At 35.8% G+C, this 18,666-nt stretch overlaps 1 protein-coding gene across 1 annotated transcript in view; it reads right to left on the bottom strand.

Moving 5' to 3' along the window:
• Positions 1-686: 686 nt before the first annotated feature.
• Positions 687-18,666, bottom strand: part of npr1a (natriuretic peptide receptor 1a) — a 44,179-nt gene continuing 26,199 nt past the window's right edge. The window contains exons 10-23 of the mRNA XM_055022503.1: positions 12,957-13,077; positions 12,028-12,102; positions 11,874-11,951; positions 11,692-11,796; positions 8,591-8,662; positions 7,461-7,620; positions 6,110-6,262; positions 4,561-4,729; positions 3,388-3,534; positions 3,178-3,301; positions 2,413-2,481; positions 1,757-1,931; positions 1,573-1,671; positions 687-988 (exon numbers count right to left, since the gene is read on the bottom strand). Coding sequence (XP_054878478.1) covers positions 843-988; positions 1,573-1,671; positions 1,757-1,931; positions 2,413-2,481; positions 3,178-3,301; positions 3,388-3,534; positions 4,561-4,729; positions 6,110-6,262; positions 7,461-7,620; positions 8,591-8,662; positions 11,692-11,796; positions 11,874-11,951; positions 12,028-12,102; positions 12,957-13,077 — 1,693 coding nt within the window. The 3' untranslated portion in view covers positions 687-842. The remainder of the gene's footprint in view (positions 989-1,572; positions 1,672-1,756; positions 1,932-2,412; positions 2,482-3,177; positions 3,302-3,387; positions 3,535-4,560; positions 4,730-6,109; positions 6,263-7,460; positions 7,621-8,590; positions 8,663-11,691; positions 11,797-11,873; positions 11,952-12,027; positions 12,103-12,956; positions 13,078-18,666) is intronic.

Below are 18,666 nucleotides of genomic sequence, written 5' to 3'. Positions count from 1 at the left end.
AAAACAATTGCCTCCCAAAAATGTGCTCCAATAAGAGTAGCACTACAATTAAAGAAAAGAAAAATTACGTTCAAAGTTTAGTATTATAAAGAATAAAAATTTATGCAAAGAAATACTTAAACAATGTAATTCCTAAGACAGGACTTTTTACCCCGACTAAATAATTTTATTCTTACCTGCAAGTGGAAAATCATCAAAAATAGTAGGAACAGAAGAGAACAAGTGTTATGATTAATATAGTTGCACTCCTATCCATGTTTTAATGTTGCAGGGCTCAGTCTTTGTGCAAATTGTTCAACTGTTTTTCTTGTACATCTTTTATCTGATCATTTTGTGCAAAATTCAGCAACTAACATGAGAAAATGGCTCAGAACAGGAATATGTTTTCCACTCTGATTGGCTGCTGTTAAACCTACCAATTTTAAATTGAATATCCATTGCATTTTTTTGCAAACCCCTAAAAAATACGTCGAAATATTAGCTTCACTTTGCAAACATCATTTAGCAGCGTCACAAACTGCCCTGCAGGGAGAAACAAATTTTTAATACGCTTTTGAATAAAAGACAAATTTCAGAAATGTTGTTGAAATATTAAAAATATTCTCTATTGTTATAAATATATAAAAATGAAACAGGGTACATGCAAAAGGCACACAGAAAACTACCAAGAGACATTTAAACAAAAGTAACAATACCCATTTTATTATGTATTTACACAAGTTTTGATGTTTTATCTTACAAGTGACACATTCATCTTGTCTGTTTTACTCTTTTCTACAGTTTATCCCTGGAGCAACCAGTTTGGATCAGTCAGTCCAAAACGCCGTCCAGCTGGTTGACTCTCAGTTCTTCTCATTTTCTCCCAGCAGCCAGTACGTCCTCATGCGACCTTTGCCCTTCACTTCGATCTCCCCTCTGAGCTGAAGCTGGAAGGAGCCGAACTCCTGCAGGACCTGACGAGTCGCCTCCGACACATGAATCTTCAGGGCTGAGAGGGAAACATGTCTGACATTACTGAACTGAACTGAATCTATTGTTTGTCACGATCATTGTGTTATCTTAAATGCAAAATGTTTATATTTTTTGTACAGTTTTGGCTTAATTACATCTTTGACTGTATTTATTTTTTCAGAAAATGTGCTTTAATTGAGTCTGTATACTCCAGTTAACGACAAATCGATTGATAAATTAGTTAATTATTTCCGTTAATCACAATGAATCCAATTAATTGCTTCAGTTCAAATTAGTAGTTCTATATTTTTACATAAATTGTGTCCCAGCTAACATTTTTAGAGAAGAAATATGGCTAATATTAGCTTATATAATAGATATAAATAAAAATAAATACATCAAACATGAGCCAGTTGAACTCATGTATAAGAGTGTATTTTATTATACTGTACGAGTTGAATTGTCCAACAGAAAAAAGCAACCTTTGTAAACATTTTTTAATTTGATTTTGCCTGGTTATTTTTAATGAATAGTGCTTGTAAAGTTCTAACTTCTGGGTTTTGTGGGTGTAAATGCTGCAGTTTTGCTGCTGATGCGTGAGCGGTTTCCTGCGGGTCTCACCCTCTCCTGTCGACTCCATGCGTGACGCCGTGTTCACCGTGTCTCCAAACAAACAGTACCTGGGCATTTTTAACCCAACCACACCTGCACACACAGTGCCTAGACGAAAACACACCAACAACTCAGAATGTTTGAGCGTTTTTGTAGTTTGTTGTTTGGAATGAGTGCGGCGGTGCGGCCGTACCGCTGTGGATGCCAATTCGAAGCCGCAGCTGCTGATCGGGTCGGTGTCGAATTTTGAAGCTCTTGACTGCGTCCAACAGAGCCAGAGACATCCGGGCGACTTCCCGACCATGTCGCTTACCGTTCCTGACCGGCAGACCCGACACCACCATGTAGGCGTCCCCAATCGTCTCCACCTGAAGAGACCGCAGTAAATGAATCATTTAACATTTAGGCCAGCTGGCAGCTACGGGGGTACATTAGGGCAAAAGTAGAAAAATGAAGGAGTGAATTTAATCCAAGAAACTCCATTATTTTTAGACTAATTTAAAAACATTTATTTTGGAAACTTCAGAATTTGAAAAGTCAAAAAATATGCTAGAAAAAAATTCTGAAATTTTGAGATCAATTTAAAAAATTCTACGAAAAATGCAGAAATTCTTGAGCTTGAAAATAATTTTTTAAAATTCAAATCTCTGAAATGTTCTAGAAACAAACAAGAAGGTTTTGGGTTTCAAAAGTTGCATATTATCAAGTTTGCTGGAGAAAATTCTAGACTTTCAAGTTAATTTCTAGAAAATTTCTATGATTTTTTTGGTGGAAATGTACTTTTTTAAAATCTAAAATAGTCTTGATTCGCCTCATACCCAGGACTTTAAATCAAAACATTAGTTTCACCTTGTAAACATCAAAGTTGTCTATGATGGCATCAAAACACGTGTAGAGATCATTTAGCAGGGTCACAACCTGCAGGGAAACACAAATTAAATCATTTTCAATACAAATGCAAAACAGAGGAGCCAGAGAAAGTTTTTTGTTGTCAATGAAAGACACATTTCTTAAAAAACATAAATAAAATATCTGGTTCCTACATTTATTTTTCAGGATATTGAGTCCCTTTACATTTCTTGTTCATGTGTGTTATTTTCTGCTACCATGTCTGAATAGAAACATAAAATAAATATTTATGATGGTAAAACACAGTAATTCATGTGAAGGGCAAAGAAATGCTTTTATATTATATATACTTTTGTTTTTTAATAAAACAAAAGTTTCGTATTAGGGATGAGCATTTTCGTTTATCACTTATTGTGGTAAATTTGTTTTCACAATAAGAACTTTTGACGATAAATCTGAAAACAGCTAATTGAAAGGTTGGCTCTCTTCTCTAATGAGTTGACTTCTGAAGGCGTTTGTTTGCACTTATTTAGGGGTGTCAGAGTAAAAAAGGTTGACTAGTTATAGATTACTTCATGTTTATCTATGACATAAAATCCCCCCATTTTGTGTAAAAGTTGATTTGTTGTGATTTCCTTCGCCAGAAACAGGAAATCTGAGATGTAGTTACTCTCTTTCTCCACTAGAGGGCAGTCTAGTTTTAATCTTCCGGTGTTCTGCTTCAACTCCCTCCAGTTAGGCGCTGGTTTCATGCTTTCCACCGACCTGCAGCGGCGTGCTCTCTGCAGACAGAGCGGTGAAGCCAACGATGTCGCTGAAATAGATGGTGACGGAGTCGAAGGCTTCGGCCTGAACCGACTCGCCTCGTTTCAGCTGGTCGGCTACCGAGCTGGAACCCAAAAATAACAGCATTTCAGCCGCATGCTGCTGCAGAAAACACTTAATGCCCGTAGTTTATCTGTGGAGGACATTTACTGTGGTAGTATCTGGTAGAGCAGAGCCTCGGCTTTGCGTTTCTCCTCGTTATAAGCTTGAGTTCGCTCCTCCACCAGCTCCTCCAGGTTGTTGGCGTATTGCTCCATGCGAGACAGAAGGTTGTCCAGGATGTTGGAACCGTAACCTCTGAAAATACAAACAACCAAGAAGAAAACGAATGAAAACAATCTTATGTTATATTAAAATGTTTTTCCCTCGCTTGTTTTTGATAATAAATATTACATTTAATGTTAAAAGACACTTAAATGTCAAAAACCAACCCTTCAAGATATTAAGAGTAGAATCATTGTGTCACAAAGAAATCAAATTACAACTGGCTGAATTGTTTGTAATAATCAAAAAATCAGTTAATAATGTGGGAATCTTTAATTTTAAGAAAGGACCAGCCAAGAACGTAATTTGCTTTTGTACAAAAAACAACGGTTGTTTTATTTTTATCTTGTTTACTGTGGCACCTTGGGTCAAATTAACTTGGACTGAACTGAAATGTTCTGGCTGTGCCTTAAATTTCAATATTTGCCAGATCTCGATGCTTTTTCACACTCAAAAACTCAAAAGAACATACTGTCTTCTGTCAAAACTTTTTCCTTCCACTAAACTTTTCATTAATATACCTGGAAGCACTACTCTGAATTAGCGGTGACCTTTTAATGGAGGATCTCGATGACAGTCAAACATCAACATAATTCTGTATAAAAAGTCCTTTTGTGATTCTTATTTTCTAAAAATCCTACTTTTTTGGTTTTATTTTAACTAGTTGTAAGCCACAATAAAACAACAATAATTAAATCTAATTATTATTATTGATTATTAATATATTCTGATGTGTATTTAGTATAAAGTCCAGTTTTTCTGTAACAGTAAGTTGTTTATCCACCATCAGCACATTGAGCAGCACCTACATAAGGATGACTGACAGCTCTAAGAACCTCCTCCGGGCTTTGATTGGTTGTATTTCACCAGGAATGGTGCATTTGTTCTCATAGTTTTTCCTCTTTATTTATATATGTTGATGATTTTTTTTTCTAAATTTAGCTTCTCGTTATTTTTGGTAGTTGTAGTTAACTATAAAATGTAGATTTTTTTCATCATAGGTTCATTTTGTTAGTTTCAAACAGTGAAATAAATGAACCCATTCTGTGATTTCCCCACCTGTGCTGCTTCCTCAGGAGGATCTTGATGGTATTAAAGTCGGGCCTCTCGTTGGGCTCCTCGCTCCAGCAGCGCTGCATGAGGACCCCCAGCTCCTCGCTGTGGCTGTGGAAGCAGAGCGAGGGGCGGAGCGGAGGGACGCCGCCCCGCATCACCGCCTGGATGATCTCTGTTACGCGCAGAGGCACCGAGTCAGAACAGCCGGGTCAGAGCAAAACAACAGTACAAATCTCATAGTACAAAACTAACATACAAATAACTTCTCAGCACAATATAATGGCTTGTTTTAGACTTAGACTTAGACTTGACTTTATTGATCCCTTGGGAAGACTCCCTCAGGAAATTATAGTTACCAGCAGCTCACAGGCAAAAATGTGGCACACAGTAAGCATACACAAAATACAAAAAAATACAAATTAAATACAAAACAAAGAATATAAATACAACACAAGTAATTAATTCATTAACATTTAAAAACTACTAGTCATAAATTAAATAATCTGCGGGTGGAACAAGACATTTTAATTTATATGGAAAAAATGTCTTGATCTACGGGGAGATTATTAAGACTAGCACTTTTTAAAATCATTATTAAGAAATTACTGACTGAACAGAAACTCCTACATGTTGCTGAAAAGTTGCTTTTAAGTTACGTTTGTCTTCTTTTAAGTGTACTGAAAGAGTCCCACTAGAAATGATCTTGATTAGATTTTATGTTTTCGGAGTGTGTTCAATCTGACTAAATTTAAGCTAAAATTTCAAATTTTGACATTTTTATTTCAGACCTGCAAAAAAAATATCTGATGCTCTCAGATTCAAAGTTGGAGGGACTTTGAGATTGTGTTTGTTCTTCCAACTCATTTTGTTTCGTCAAAAAGTTACTTTCTCCCGACATTTATGGCTGTATTAGTCATGTTGACGTTGCGCCTGACAGTCGGCAGTTGCCATAGCAACCGGTAACCGACAGCTCCTCCGCCGACTGTAACGATGTTACGTACCAGAATCATCAGCTCTGAGTTTATTTTGGGAAAATTTAATGACATACAGTGTTTTTTGCGTAATTTTGTCATTTTTTAAAATACGTTTTTAATAATTTAACTGCACTTTGGGAGCTATTGCAGTAGAGATTGTTTAAGGTTATGAATTAAAATAATTCCTTGATATTGACTACAAAAAGTACTAATTCCAGTTTTCATTACAACAAGACATTTTCCCCATGTTATAAGTGAAATAATCTGCCAGTGAAACAGGTAATTTTATAAATATTAAAGAATTATTGACTGGAAACCAGCTCCTGTATCTGTATCTTTGCCGTGTTTTGTACATGTTTTCAGCTGTTATCATAATTAATGTTGTGTATTGCTGAAGCGGACCAGGCAGCGACATGTTTACTCCAGAAGTGGAGATAACACCTGACGCCATGCAGCCAACGAGGCGAGGGGTTAACGACGAAGGCCCGTCCAGCTGCCAGGCAGGAATGTAAACAACCCGACGCTTTCATCGCGTTTGTGTTTCTGCTCAGAGATTAGAGGCCGGCTTCGGCGCTGACCTTTGGGGGAGAGGGAGTGCGAGTCGAGGTAGAAAACACCCTTCAGCAGAGCGACTTCCTGCAGGATCACGCCGAAGCTGTAGACGTCGCCCCGCTGGGTGCCGCAGGGCGGACTCTCCTTCCTCAGCAGCTCGGGAGCAGTCCACAGCTTTCCTGTCAGTAAACAGCTCATTCATATAAAAATCTGCAATTTAACTGGAAAAAAAAAAGTTTTTTACAGTGCTTGAAATGTAGTCCCTTTATGAACAGAAAGATCCATATTTTATCCAACACAAACATCTGACGCAAAATGCTGACAGTCTGTTCTTGTTGCATATATTTATCTAACAGGGTTTTATTTTAACAATATCATAGTTTCAAAGTTTGTCAGAAATGTTTATTTATTCTTCAAATTCGTCTTGTTGAGTCAAAACGTAACTTTTCCTGCCGCACCTCCCATGTTTTCTGTTGCTGTCGGTAACTTTCAGGATCATCAGTTCAAATATTATATTTTAACATATGGTTTAGATAAATTTAATTACATTATGTGTAATTTTGCCAGGTTTTGTGGAGGTTTTTCACTGTTATGGCAATTAATGTCGTACATTTGAGATATGTTTAATTTTATGTCAGCTGTTTCTGTGTAGTAGGGGCCGTTTTAAGGTGATTTATTGGATTTCCAATTAAGTAATTCCATAATTATTTTTATTGGCAAATTATCTCACTTATAGCAGGACACGTTATAAGTGAAATAATCTGACAATATTTATAACTATTCAGGAATTACTGACTGAAAAAAAGTTACTAATTTTTGTCTTATTTCAAATAAGATATTTGCACCAGAAACGAGACCAAAGATACTTGGTGAGAATTTGTTTTTGCAGTGTACAAACTTTATTTGTAATTGTCACTAACATACTTTTCTTTCAATGGAAAATGTTAAGTTTTTTTGTTTTTATATTTCAAGTGTTTCTAATAAGCAGAGCCATGTCATCACAGAGACTTTTCTGAAAAGTCGACTTCGCTGCACCCAAATCAGCTCGTATCTGAATTACTAACCTTGGCTAAACATTCGCAGGCGCCTTGAAAGGAAGTGACCCAACTCCTGTTCTTTTACCGAGAATAAAAACAATTTGAAAACTCTTCTTTTAATACAGCAAATATTCAAAGTCCTCTTTAAGGTTTGGATTTATTTCAACAACAAAAAAAAATTGGACTGCTTTATTTTAGTTTTACTTTCATCTTTCTGGCCTGTGAAAACTTTTGAGTCAACTTCTTTTGATCAATAACTGTAAAAAGGTCAGAGGTCGTAGATACGTTTTTGATGCTGTGTGCTTTGCTGCGAACTGGCCGGTGTGTGTTTTGCTCTTACGCGCGTAGAAAGCGTGTGTGTCTTCAGGGAAGCTGCTGGTCCGCAGACTCTGCAGCCCGTAGTCTGTGATCTTCAGCACAAACCGACTGTCCACCACACAGTTGGAGGACTTCAGGTTGCCGTGGGAGATGATGACGCTGTTGTGGAGGAAGGCCATTCCCTGCGCAGAAATAATCACTGAAATAATCACAGAAAACTACTGGCAGTCGGGTGACTGATGGCAAACATATGGTGGAAATGGGAAATAACTGGACATGCGGAGGCTGTCAAAGGCAAAATGTGAAAATTACTGGATTGGTGAAGTGAATTAATTACTGCTGTTAGAAAACCCAGAGCAGCTGCAATAGGGAGCTGATCAAAAGGCTTTCACATTTCTCTAGTTGACTGAAAAATATTTTAAAACGCAATAATAAAACATATATACCTTAAGTACAAGTGTAGCTCAAAAATATTGTGAAAAATTTCAATATTTGCTCTCAGTTCAGAAAGTTAAATTCAAACTATATGTAGAATTAGGGCTGCAAGAAAAGGTCATTTTAGTAATAAGTTATTTTATCAATTTTTCTGATAATTTATTGAGTAAAAAACTGGCATTTTCTGTAGCTTTTTAGCTTTGGGTGAAATATTTACAAAGAATGTTTTTTTATTATCTTAAATGAAAAAATTATAAATTTTTGTACAGTTTTGGATCAATTTCTGCTCTGAACATGTTGTTCTTTCACAAATTGGCATTTTTTGATTCTGTATACTCCAGGTAACTATTAATCAATTACTAAATTAGTTGAGTTTTATTTCAATAGTTGATTTGTCACTATTAATTCGATTGATCATCTCAGCACTATAGAATTATCACACATAGAGGAAAGTATTGCAACTCTTCATATCTGATATTTTTGATGGTTATAAAACCCAAAATTTAATGTATTTAAATATAGAATTTTTCAACAAAAGTTGGAGAATATTTACAGAAAGTTAAGTGGAAGGAAAAAGTGAAGCAGCAAGTTGTTTGATATGTATTTGTATGCTTTAAAAACAAAATAAAGATGGATATTAGGCTTTGGGTTCGTCAACAGTTTGTCAGCTCGGGCAGAAAGAGCAGAATCAGTGAGTTTAGTTGAGCGGGTCGTTACCTTGACGATATCGGTGATGAGTGAGTATCTGAACATCCAGTCCAGAGTGATGCCATCGCTCTCCATCAGGTCCTGGAAGACAAACACACGCAGCTTCATCCCGACCCTCTGTTTTATAATCATCGTCATCGTCATCATCTGTGTGGGCTTGTGAAGCAGCCAGCCGACGCTGCGGCAGTGCTAGAGTCATGTCTGGAGTACGGGATGTCATTCCTGCCTCGCTGCATTCAGAGAGCGAGCAGAAAAAAGTCTTAAAGTTCAAAAAATTTAAACATCCTGCAGCTTATCTGTGCAAATGCTGTGAAGTAGGGCTGAAACTTTATTTTGATTATTCAACTAACCACTTAAGACTTTTTAATATAATATTAACAATCCATTAAAAATTTAAAAACAAATAATTAAATTCATTTTTGAAGAAAGAATATCAATTCTAATTGCCTAAAATGTAATAATAGCATTCCTTTAGTGAAAGTTTGATTTTTTGTAGCAAAAGATGCATCAGCAGAAAACCCCCCCCGTATTTTCCAGATTATATGTCGCAGTTTTTTTCATAGTTTGGCCAGGGTTGCGACTTATACTCAGGAGCGACTTATGTGTGGAAATTAACACATCATTATATCATATCACATGTTATTTTCACACTAAACCGCAAGAGGGCGCTCTCAGCCTGTGTTATTCTACCTTCGGAGTTAACAGAGTTGTTTAAAAAACGACATTGAGGAGGAAGATTTTATTCATTTTAGTGAATTGGAGCGACATGGATGGTTTGGTAAACTTGTTAGCATGTCATTTATAGTTATCTGAATAACTCTTAATATGTTATGTTTACATGCCAGGCACATTCTCAGTTTGTTGTTCATCTGTCATGTAACATTAGCACACCGTACAATTATTCAGCCTGTTCTATTTTTATTGCCTTTCAAGATGACATGTTTGTTCTTGGTGTTGATTTTTATCAAATAAATTTTCCCCAAAAAATGCCATTTATATATGTCTTTTCCTGCTTTATTGTGCATTTTATGGCTGGTGCAACTTATAGTCCGGAAAATACTGCACTTGTAACATCAACTTGAATCGCTCACTTTTTTTAACTTGACTTACTTACAGCTCTGTCGGTTTGTTGTTCATCCAGTTAACTCCAGTTAATGATTAATCAATTGCTAAATTAGTTGACAATTAATTAAATGAATGATTTAAGTTCTAACTGGCTTCACTATTTTTGACATAAATTTAGTCTTGGTTTAAACTTAGAGAAGAATTATGGTTGAATTTATCTGCCTTAACAGAAAGGATAAAATGTGAGTCAATTAAACTAATTTAGATGTGAGGACTTTCAGAAAAAAAAAAGATTTGTAAACGTATTTAATTTGCATCTACCTATTTCTATTTATGCAAAGTTCTAATGTCTCAATGGTGCAGATGTTTTTTTAAAATTATTTTTTATTTTTACATAATTTGAACTAGGTGAAGATAAAACTACTTGATAAATTTTGTTTAGAACATTTTTTATATATTTATATTAAATGCAAAATGTATAAATATTATATTTTGTACAGTTTTGGTTTAATTACTGCTCTGAGTTTTTTTTCTGAGTCCAGTTAACAATTAAGTGATTACTAAATTACTTACTGATTATTCAAATAATCAATTAATCACAATTAATCGTTTCAGCCCTCATTCAAAGTAAAAGGTTTCAGTTTGAACACAACAAAGTCCTGCTTTCAAGTGAAATAAATTTCCTCCTGATCATCCTGAACCTTCAGACTGCAGATATTTCTTCACCTCAGCAGTTTTCCTGCAGACGTTTTTTCTCGCAGTGAAACCGTTCTCAGGTCGTTTCAGCGAGGACATCTGCAGAAGGACGGCGACTCTCTCCGCGATGCTAAAAACCCCGCCATCTCTGTCCTCTCAGGGCAGAAAATAGCTCACTCCACTCTTAAATTCAGCGGTCATCAGGCAACAACCCAAAACCCACGCGGCCCCACAGCAGCTGTTGCTAGGTTACCCTGCTGGCAGGTTGCTAGGTTACCGTGTTGGGAGACGACTGTAGCTGTGCTTCTGCAGAGATGAAGGTTTGATGTGGACGGCGGGTCATGGAGGACGATGGGTAAAAATAACGCAGTGATTCAGACACAGAGACGATTCTGTAACGTTTTAAAACTCTGAGCAGAAGAAAAGTTTAAAACCTTCTTTTGTTTTGCTTTTTGGATCATTTTTGAGCCCAGATCTGGTCTCCCAACCCGACCCCTTAAAGCTGCTACCGAGACGTTCCTGTAAAATCAATGGATTTTCCTGCACAATAAGAAACTCAATATGAAATGTTGTTATTCAAATCAAAGTTTCAAGTACAAAACCGATCTGTCAATCATCGCAGATCTGAAACAGAAAGAAGTACAATGCTCTAATTTTTTATTTTTTAATATTTTCTTTGTATAGAAGTTTTTTTTTCTGCAGCAAGAATAATATACAGATTACAGTCAATGTGTTTTGCCATTTTTATTGATTTATTGGGTGCCGAGTCTGCTTTGAGTAAAAGTTTTTGTCAGTAATATAATAAAGTTAAAATAAAGCACAAAATATGATCATTGATAATAAGTATTTTAACTAATGTTTTCAATTAAAATAAATATTTACCTGTGGAAAATCTCATCCTTAAAGATTAAAAGTGAATCTATCTGCATCAACTTCCTGATGAGGGCCGCACAGAATCATTCCACGGCCCACATGAGGCCCGTGAGCCGCACTTTGGGCACCCCTGGTATTTTCTGAATTTTCCTTTTGTTTTTTCCTGCCTGTTTTTTGTTCAATTTGACTGAAACTAGTGAAAAAGGGTTGGAGTTATTTAATCCACTCTGAATATGTGACTCATTTTTAGCCAACCAAAGAAAAAGATGTTGCTGCCATCAGTTTAAACGGCTCCAAAAGTAAAAACTAACAAGCTGAGAATGAAAAATATTTAAATCTGGTTGAACAGTTGATCCAAATCCTTGTAAATGTCGATGTATTTGCTTTTGGACAGCAAATATAGGCTAAAAAATTCAGATTTCTAACATTTATCTTTGAGCTAAATGTAAAGAGTGTTTGAGCCCAGCGGGTTTCACCTGCAGGCTGCCTCTGGGGCAGTACTCTGTGATGATGCACATGTTCGGCGGGTCGAGGCAGGCTCCAATAAAACGAGTCAGATGTTCGTTATGAACGTCTCGCATCTGCAGAAAACGAGACACTGAAATCACATCAAAGTCGTCTGCAACCAGGACAGTTTAAAAATAGAGCGGACTCTTACGTGCTTGAGCTCGAACAGAACCTTCCTCGTCAGCTCGATCCGCTTCTTGTTGATATATTTGATGGCAGTCAGATTTCCCTGAGAGGAAGAAAATCCTCGTCTTCATCCCCTTTACAGCAGATTTACAGATTAACGTGCAGTGACTCTCACACACCTTGTAGTATCCAGTTTTAGTGTAGATCTGAAAGTTTCCCTCCATGGTCATCAGAGAACCTAAGTTTGATCCTTTCTGGAGAAAAAAAATAAATATGATCAGGGTAAGCAGAACATTTAATCTGAAATGACTGCAGGACAAGTTTAGGTAAATATGGAACAAAACCAGTTTTATTTAAAGGAAAGTTTTACAATAATGTGCAAAAGAAAAAAAATGTTCAAAATGAAGATAATTCAAATATTACCAAATAAACAAACATAATAGTAACAACAAATACTGCTACTGGTAGAAGTAATAAGAAAAAGAAAAATAATGAGTTGTATGACGAAGCATTAGGACTGAAAGAGAAAATTTTATCTTTGTTCAGTTATGAAAATAAAGTCATATAATAATAAAATTTTAATAAAATGAGAACAATGTCATAATAAATATTAGAAAAAAGTCTAATTAACTACAATAAAGTTATAATAATTATGCAAATAAAGTGATATTTTTATGAAAACTACTACATGATAAATAATAAAAAAAAATTAAAAAGAGAAATTTTGAATATCCCAACAATCTACAGAAGTTATAATTTGGTTTTACAAATATGCGTGAAAATATTATCAGTAGGACTTTGAAATTTGAAGTAGTTATTTGACTAATATAACACATTTTATTAAAACAACTTTTTTCTTGCGATTTTACAACTTTATCCTTGTAATTAAAAAATATTCTACTTGTAATTCTCATCATAGTTTTGTAGGTCGACTTATTTATGTTAACTTTGTCATTTCTGACTGTCTTGAATAAACATTTCAAAATAAAAGCCATAATAGCAGAATGTGCTAAAAGCCTGAGGTGGAACCGCAGTAAGAGGAACCAGAACCTTGACGTTGAGACGCTGTAAACGAACAGTTTCAGTGTTTATGCCGCAGGTTTTGTACCAGAGACATGGTGAGGCGGCTGCAGGTTCTCCTCAGGGATTTCTCCAGGTTGCTCATCTGGATGTCGTCCCAGGAAACCCTCCACAGCTGGGCCACCAGCTCGTTCTCCAGCTTCAGCTTCCTATCCAACAGACAGGAGGACAGGTGTGTGTGCGTGTGTTTGCAGAGCTGGTGATGTATTAGTGTGTGTTAAATACAAGGGGAAACACTGAGAGAGGCGACAGGAGAGTTTGCCAGAGAGAAGAGACAGAAACGATTCTTGAGGTCAAAACAATTTCTGATCATTTCAGCGAGAAGATGCTGTCGTCTAAGAAAGGCTCATGATAACCACTAAACGTGGATTAATTTAACCTAAGAACTCAGAAAAAAAACATATTTATTGCTTGACATTTTTATTAATGATAAAACATAAACAGCACAATAACTAAATACAGGAGTTATTATTTTTTTCTTACATAAACCATTTTCCTCTATTTAAAGAAATTAAAGGGGCAAAAAATGCACCAAAAATAGTTTGTACTTTGTATTATTGTGAATTAAGTTTCACTGAACTGTAGAAACTGATCTGCAGATGTAGAAAAAATATTGTATTCTGTTTGATGAAGGTTATGAACGTCTCTTTCCAGATCTGTGGAGCTTTTATCACCAGTACGTCCACAATGAAAGCGACTGGATGGGTCAACATCTGAGTAAAATCAATGTTTTTGTTCGAAAAATGTAAAGTAAGAGATTAGCGATTAAAAACACTCAGTGAAGCCAAAGAATTCAGGTCTAATTTTAACGTCCACTGAAGGTATTTTACTATATCAACCTTCAAAATAAAAGATAACAAAAAGCAGCTGTGCACTTTTATTTTTAGTAGATTAGGCATTTGGAAAAGAGTCTTTACTGGCAGAACAGCTCATCTAAAACGCTGCTGAAATCCAAAACCTACAGGAACATAAAGTTACTTCAGAGCTTCATCAGATGATTTACCCTGAAACTATTTACAAAAGCAATTTACCATTATTTTGTTTCTTATTCTGTTTATTTACTCATTGTTTTAATGCTGGTTTGCTTAACTAAGGTTTCTGTGAAGGTTTTTTAGTTGCATTCTGCATAAATAAACTCTTCTTACAGATGCTAAATGCAGCTAACAGTCTCTCTTCTGATTGGTCGAGCTTCCAGGTTGCTATCCAATCAGTTTGAGGCTTCATGACTTTGCCAAGGTGAACTAAATGATACGCATCAACTTCTGCTTTGTAAATCTCAGATGGACACAAACTGCACAGTAATAAATCTAGTTTTTTTTCCCTCAATCTCCCAAATTTTATTCCATAATTTTACAAAGCTATATTCACAAGTAAAAAATATTTTCGGAAAAGTTTTGCCCATAAAATCTCTCAAACCACTTCTGTCCAATATTACATTATTTTATTACTGCAAATTGATGCATAAATGTTGACAAAATTATTAATTATCTACCACAAAAACACATCGGTGTCAAGATAATATAGTTACAACAATAATGTTTCTTTATATAGCTTAATTTCCAAGTAAATCGTGTCTCAAGCTATTAAGAAAAGTGGATTTAGTATTTCATAAACATATAATCATGCAGATGAGTTCAGTTTCTAGCACTTGTAATTGCCGACATTTTTAAAAAGGTCAGAACATTTTTAGTGTTAAAAAGGCAAATGCTCTGATGCTTTTAAGTCCTGTTTTTTAAATGTTTATTCTCCACCCTCTGACTATGGGCCTCGCTGTGACCTCTCTATTAATGACAGACAGAAGGACAGAGAAAAACGACAGAGGAGGAAAAAGAGGAAAGAGGATGTGTGAAAAAGAAAGGAAATGAAAGAGGACAGGAGAGAGAAACACAAAATAAAATGGAGAGAGAGAGAAAAAGAGAGAGAGGTGCTGTGAGAGATTGAACTGCCACAAAAATGTGTTTGTTTGTTTTTCTCTGTATCTTTGTGAGAACCAAAGTGAGTTTCTGAGTTTTGTGAACGGAGACCTTTAGTAAAGGTCACCATCATAGGGCTCTCAGTGACAATGTGCAAAAGTGTTTGTAGTTGGGTTTCCAGTCACAGTCACAGCAAACCTTCAACACTTAAACCAAAAACTGAAGTAAAAAACTGTAAATCAGACACTTTTTAACCCATCAAACCAAAGCAACACAGAGATCCACCAGATGGTGGCAGTATAGGCAGCTTTCTCTTCTTCAGTAGAAGAAGCAGAAACATCTCAAGAACACCAACAAAAAAAACTTTGAGTGAGAAAACAGTTTTCTTTGTGTCTCTTTTTACATCTTGAAAGACTATAAAACTATCTTATACTTCTTTAGTAAAATTATTTTTAGTGTTTAAAGACCAACTGATCAGGAGTTTCTTGGGAAATGTTGATTTCTTGTTTTCTTTCAGTTCTGACGAGTAAATTCAGATTTTGATCCATTAATTTTTAGTCGTATGACAGGCAAAAAAAACCAAAAAAAAACATAAATTTCCAAAGTAAAGGTAGTAATTTAAATCAGGTTTTGCTTGTTCTCATGTTTCCATTTGCTTAAAAAAATTAAATGCAGACATGTTTTTGGCAATAAGTGAATGTTTTTTGATGCATGGAAAACAAGTCGTTTTGAAAACCTCCAGGACGTTACCTAGCAACCACAGACACGCCCAGCCCTGTTACTTAGCAACACATCTGAATCAGTTTTTCTTACGTTGTAGTCAGGTTTTGTCTCTCTTATAGTCAGGTTTTGTCTCTCTTATAGTCAGGTTTTGTCTCTCTTATAGTCAGTTTTGTCTCTCTTATAGTCAGGTTTTGTCTCTCTTATAGTCAGGTTTTGTCTCTCTTATAGTCAGGTTTTGTCTCTCTTATAGTCAGGTTTTGTCTCTCTTATAGTCAGGTTTTGTCTCTCTTATAGTCAGGTTTTGTCTCTCTTATAGTCAGGTTTTGTCTCTCTTATAGTCAGGTTTTGTCTCTCTTATAGTCAGGTTTTGTCTCTCTTATAGTCAGGTTTTGTCTCTCTTATAGTCAGGTTTTGTCTCTCTTATAGTCAGGTTTTGTCTCTCTTATAGTCAGGTTTTGTCTCTCTTATAGTCAGGTTTTGTCTCTCTTATAGTCAGTTTTTGTCTCTCTTATAGTCAGGTTTTGTCTCTCTTATAGTCAGTTTTTGTCTCTCTTATAGTCAGGTTTTGTCTCTCTTATAGTCAGTTTTTGTCTCTCTTATAGTCAGGTTTTGTCTCTCTTATAGTCAGTTTTTGTCTCTCTTATAGTCAGTTTTTGTCTCTCTTATAGTCAGTTTTTGTCTCTCTTATAGTCAGGTTTTGTCTCTCTTATAGTCAGGTTTTGTCTCTCTTATAGTCAGTTTTTGTCTCTCTTATAGTCAGGTTTTGTCTCTCTTATAGTCAGGTTTTGTCTCTCTTATAGTCAGTTTTTGTCTCTCTTATAGTCAGTTTTTGTCTCTCTTATAGTCAGTTTTTGTCTCTCTTATAGTCAGTTTTTGTCTCTCTTATAGTCAGGTTTTGTCTCTCTTATAGTCAGGTTTTGTCTCTCTTATAGTCAGGTTTGTCTCTCTTATAGTCAGGTTTTGTCTCTCTTATAGTCAGTTTTTGTCTCTCTTATAGTCAGGTTTTGTCTCTCTTATAGTCAGGTTTTGTCTCTCTTATAGTCAGGTTTTGTCTCTCTTATAGTCAGGTTTTGTCTCTCTTATAGTCAGGTTTTGTCTCTCTTATAGTCAGTTTTTGTCTCTCTTATAGTCAGGTTTTGTCTCTCTTATAGTCAGTTTTTGTCTCTCTTATAGTCAGGTTTTGTCTCTCTTATAGTCAGTTTTGTCTCTCTTATAGTCAGGTTTTGTCTCTCTTATAGTCAGTTTTTGTCTCTCTTATAGTCAGTTTTTGTCTCTCTTATAGTCAGTTTTTGTCTCTCTTATAGTCAGGTTTTGTCTCTCTTATAGTCAGGTTTTGTCTCTCTTATAGTCAGTTTTTGTCTCTCTTATAGTCAGTTTTTGTCTCTCTTATAGTCAGGTTTTGTCTCTCTTATAGTCAGTTTTGTCTCTCTTATAGTCAGTTTTTGTCTCTCTTATAGTCAGTTTTTTGTCTCTCTTATAGTCAGTTTTTGTCTCTCTTATAGTCAGTTTTTGTCTCTCTTATAGTCAGGTTTTGTCTCTCTTATAGTCAGGTTTTGTCTCTCTTATAGTCAGGTTTTGTCTCTCTTATAGTCAGGTTTTGTCTCTCTTATAGTCAGTTTTTGTCTCTCTTATAGTCAGGTTTTGTCTCTCTTATAGTCAGGTTTTGTCTCTCTTATAGTCAGGTTTTGTCTCTCTTATAGTCAGGTTTTGTCTCTCTTATAGTCAGGTTTTGTCTCTCTTATAGTCAGGTTTTGTCTCTCTTATAGTCAGGTTTTGTCTCTCTTATAGTCAGGTTTTGTCTCTCTTATAGTCAGGTTTTGTCTCTCTTATAGTCAGTTTTTGTCTCTCTTATAGTCAGGTTTTGTCTCTCTTATAGTCAGGTTTTGTCTCTCTTATAGTCAGGTTTTGTCTCTCTTATAGTCAGGTTTTGTCTCTCTTATAGTCAGGTTTTGTCTCTCTTATAGTCAGTTTTTGTCTCTCTTATAGTCAGGTTTTGTCTCTCTTATAGTCAGTTTTTGTCTCTCTTATAGTCAGGTTTTGTCTCTCTTATAGTCAGTTTTGTCTCTCTTATAGTCAGGTTTTGTCTCTCTTATAGTCAGGTTTTGTCTCTCTTATAGTCAGGTTTTGTCTCTCTTATAGTCAGGTTTTGTCTCTCTTATAGTCAGGTTTTGTCTCTCTTATAGTCAGGTTTTGTCTCTCTTATAGTCAGTTTTTGTCTCTCTTATAGTCAGGTTTTGTCTCTCTTATAGTCAGGTTTTGTCTCTCTTATAGTCAGTTTTTGTCTCTCTTATAGTCAGGTTTTGTCTCTCTATAGTCAGGTTTTGTCTCTCTTATAGTCAGGTTTTGTCTCTCTTATAGTCAGGTTTTGTCTCTCTTATAGTCAGGTTTTGTCTCTCTTATAGTCAGGTTTTGTCTCTCTTATAGTCAGGTTTTGTCTCTCTTATAGTCAGGTTTTGTCTCTCTTATAGTCAGTTTTTGTCTCTCTTATAGTCAGTTTTTGTCTCTCTTATAGTCAGTTTTTGTCTCTCTTATAGTCAGTTTTTGTCTCTCTTATTGGCTTGTTGAGCATCAGTTCCTCTGCGTTCGTGAGTCTTCCTCCCTCAGTGTCACCACTATTCTTCTCGCCGCAGCTGCGCCGCGTTTCCTGTGATTCGTGCTCCTGGTTCCTTTGTCGCCTAACAACCCGCCCCGATTATTGAAGCTCCTCATTGTTCATAGTTCAGAGCTTGGACTCTTCTGTTTCTCTGCCTCATCCGAGCTCCAGTCCACTGGGTGTCATTCTTTCCGAGCTCAGTCCTGTAAGTTTCTGTTTTCATCGTTAAGCTTTAAAATGCCTCATTTGAGCAGCTGTTTGCACCTTAACTTCACGTTTCACTGGATCCATTCTGGAGCATTCGCCACAAAGATTTCTCTGTGCCTGATTAACAAAATGAAGACGGGATTGTTTGGTTCTGCTGCCAATCTCAGGATTTCACTGACAGCTTGCTCCTCCATCTGTCAACGTTTGCTGCTACTTCTGGAAGGCATTTCTCACTTTCAGTGAAGCAAAACGCTAGCATTAACAAAAATACATATTTTAAAAATATGTTACCTGTACAATTA

This window comes from Poeciliopsis prolifica, unplaced genomic scaffold (assembly GCF_027474105.1).
Source record: "Poeciliopsis prolifica strain line A6 unplaced genomic scaffold, Auburn_PproV2 SCAFFOLD087, whole genome shotgun sequence".
Lineage (NCBI taxonomy): Eukaryota > Metazoa > Chordata > Actinopteri > Cyprinodontiformes > Poeciliidae > Poeciliopsis > Poeciliopsis prolifica.
Note: the sequence above shows the minus strand (reverse complement) of the source record. Positions and strands in the feature narration are given on the sequence as shown.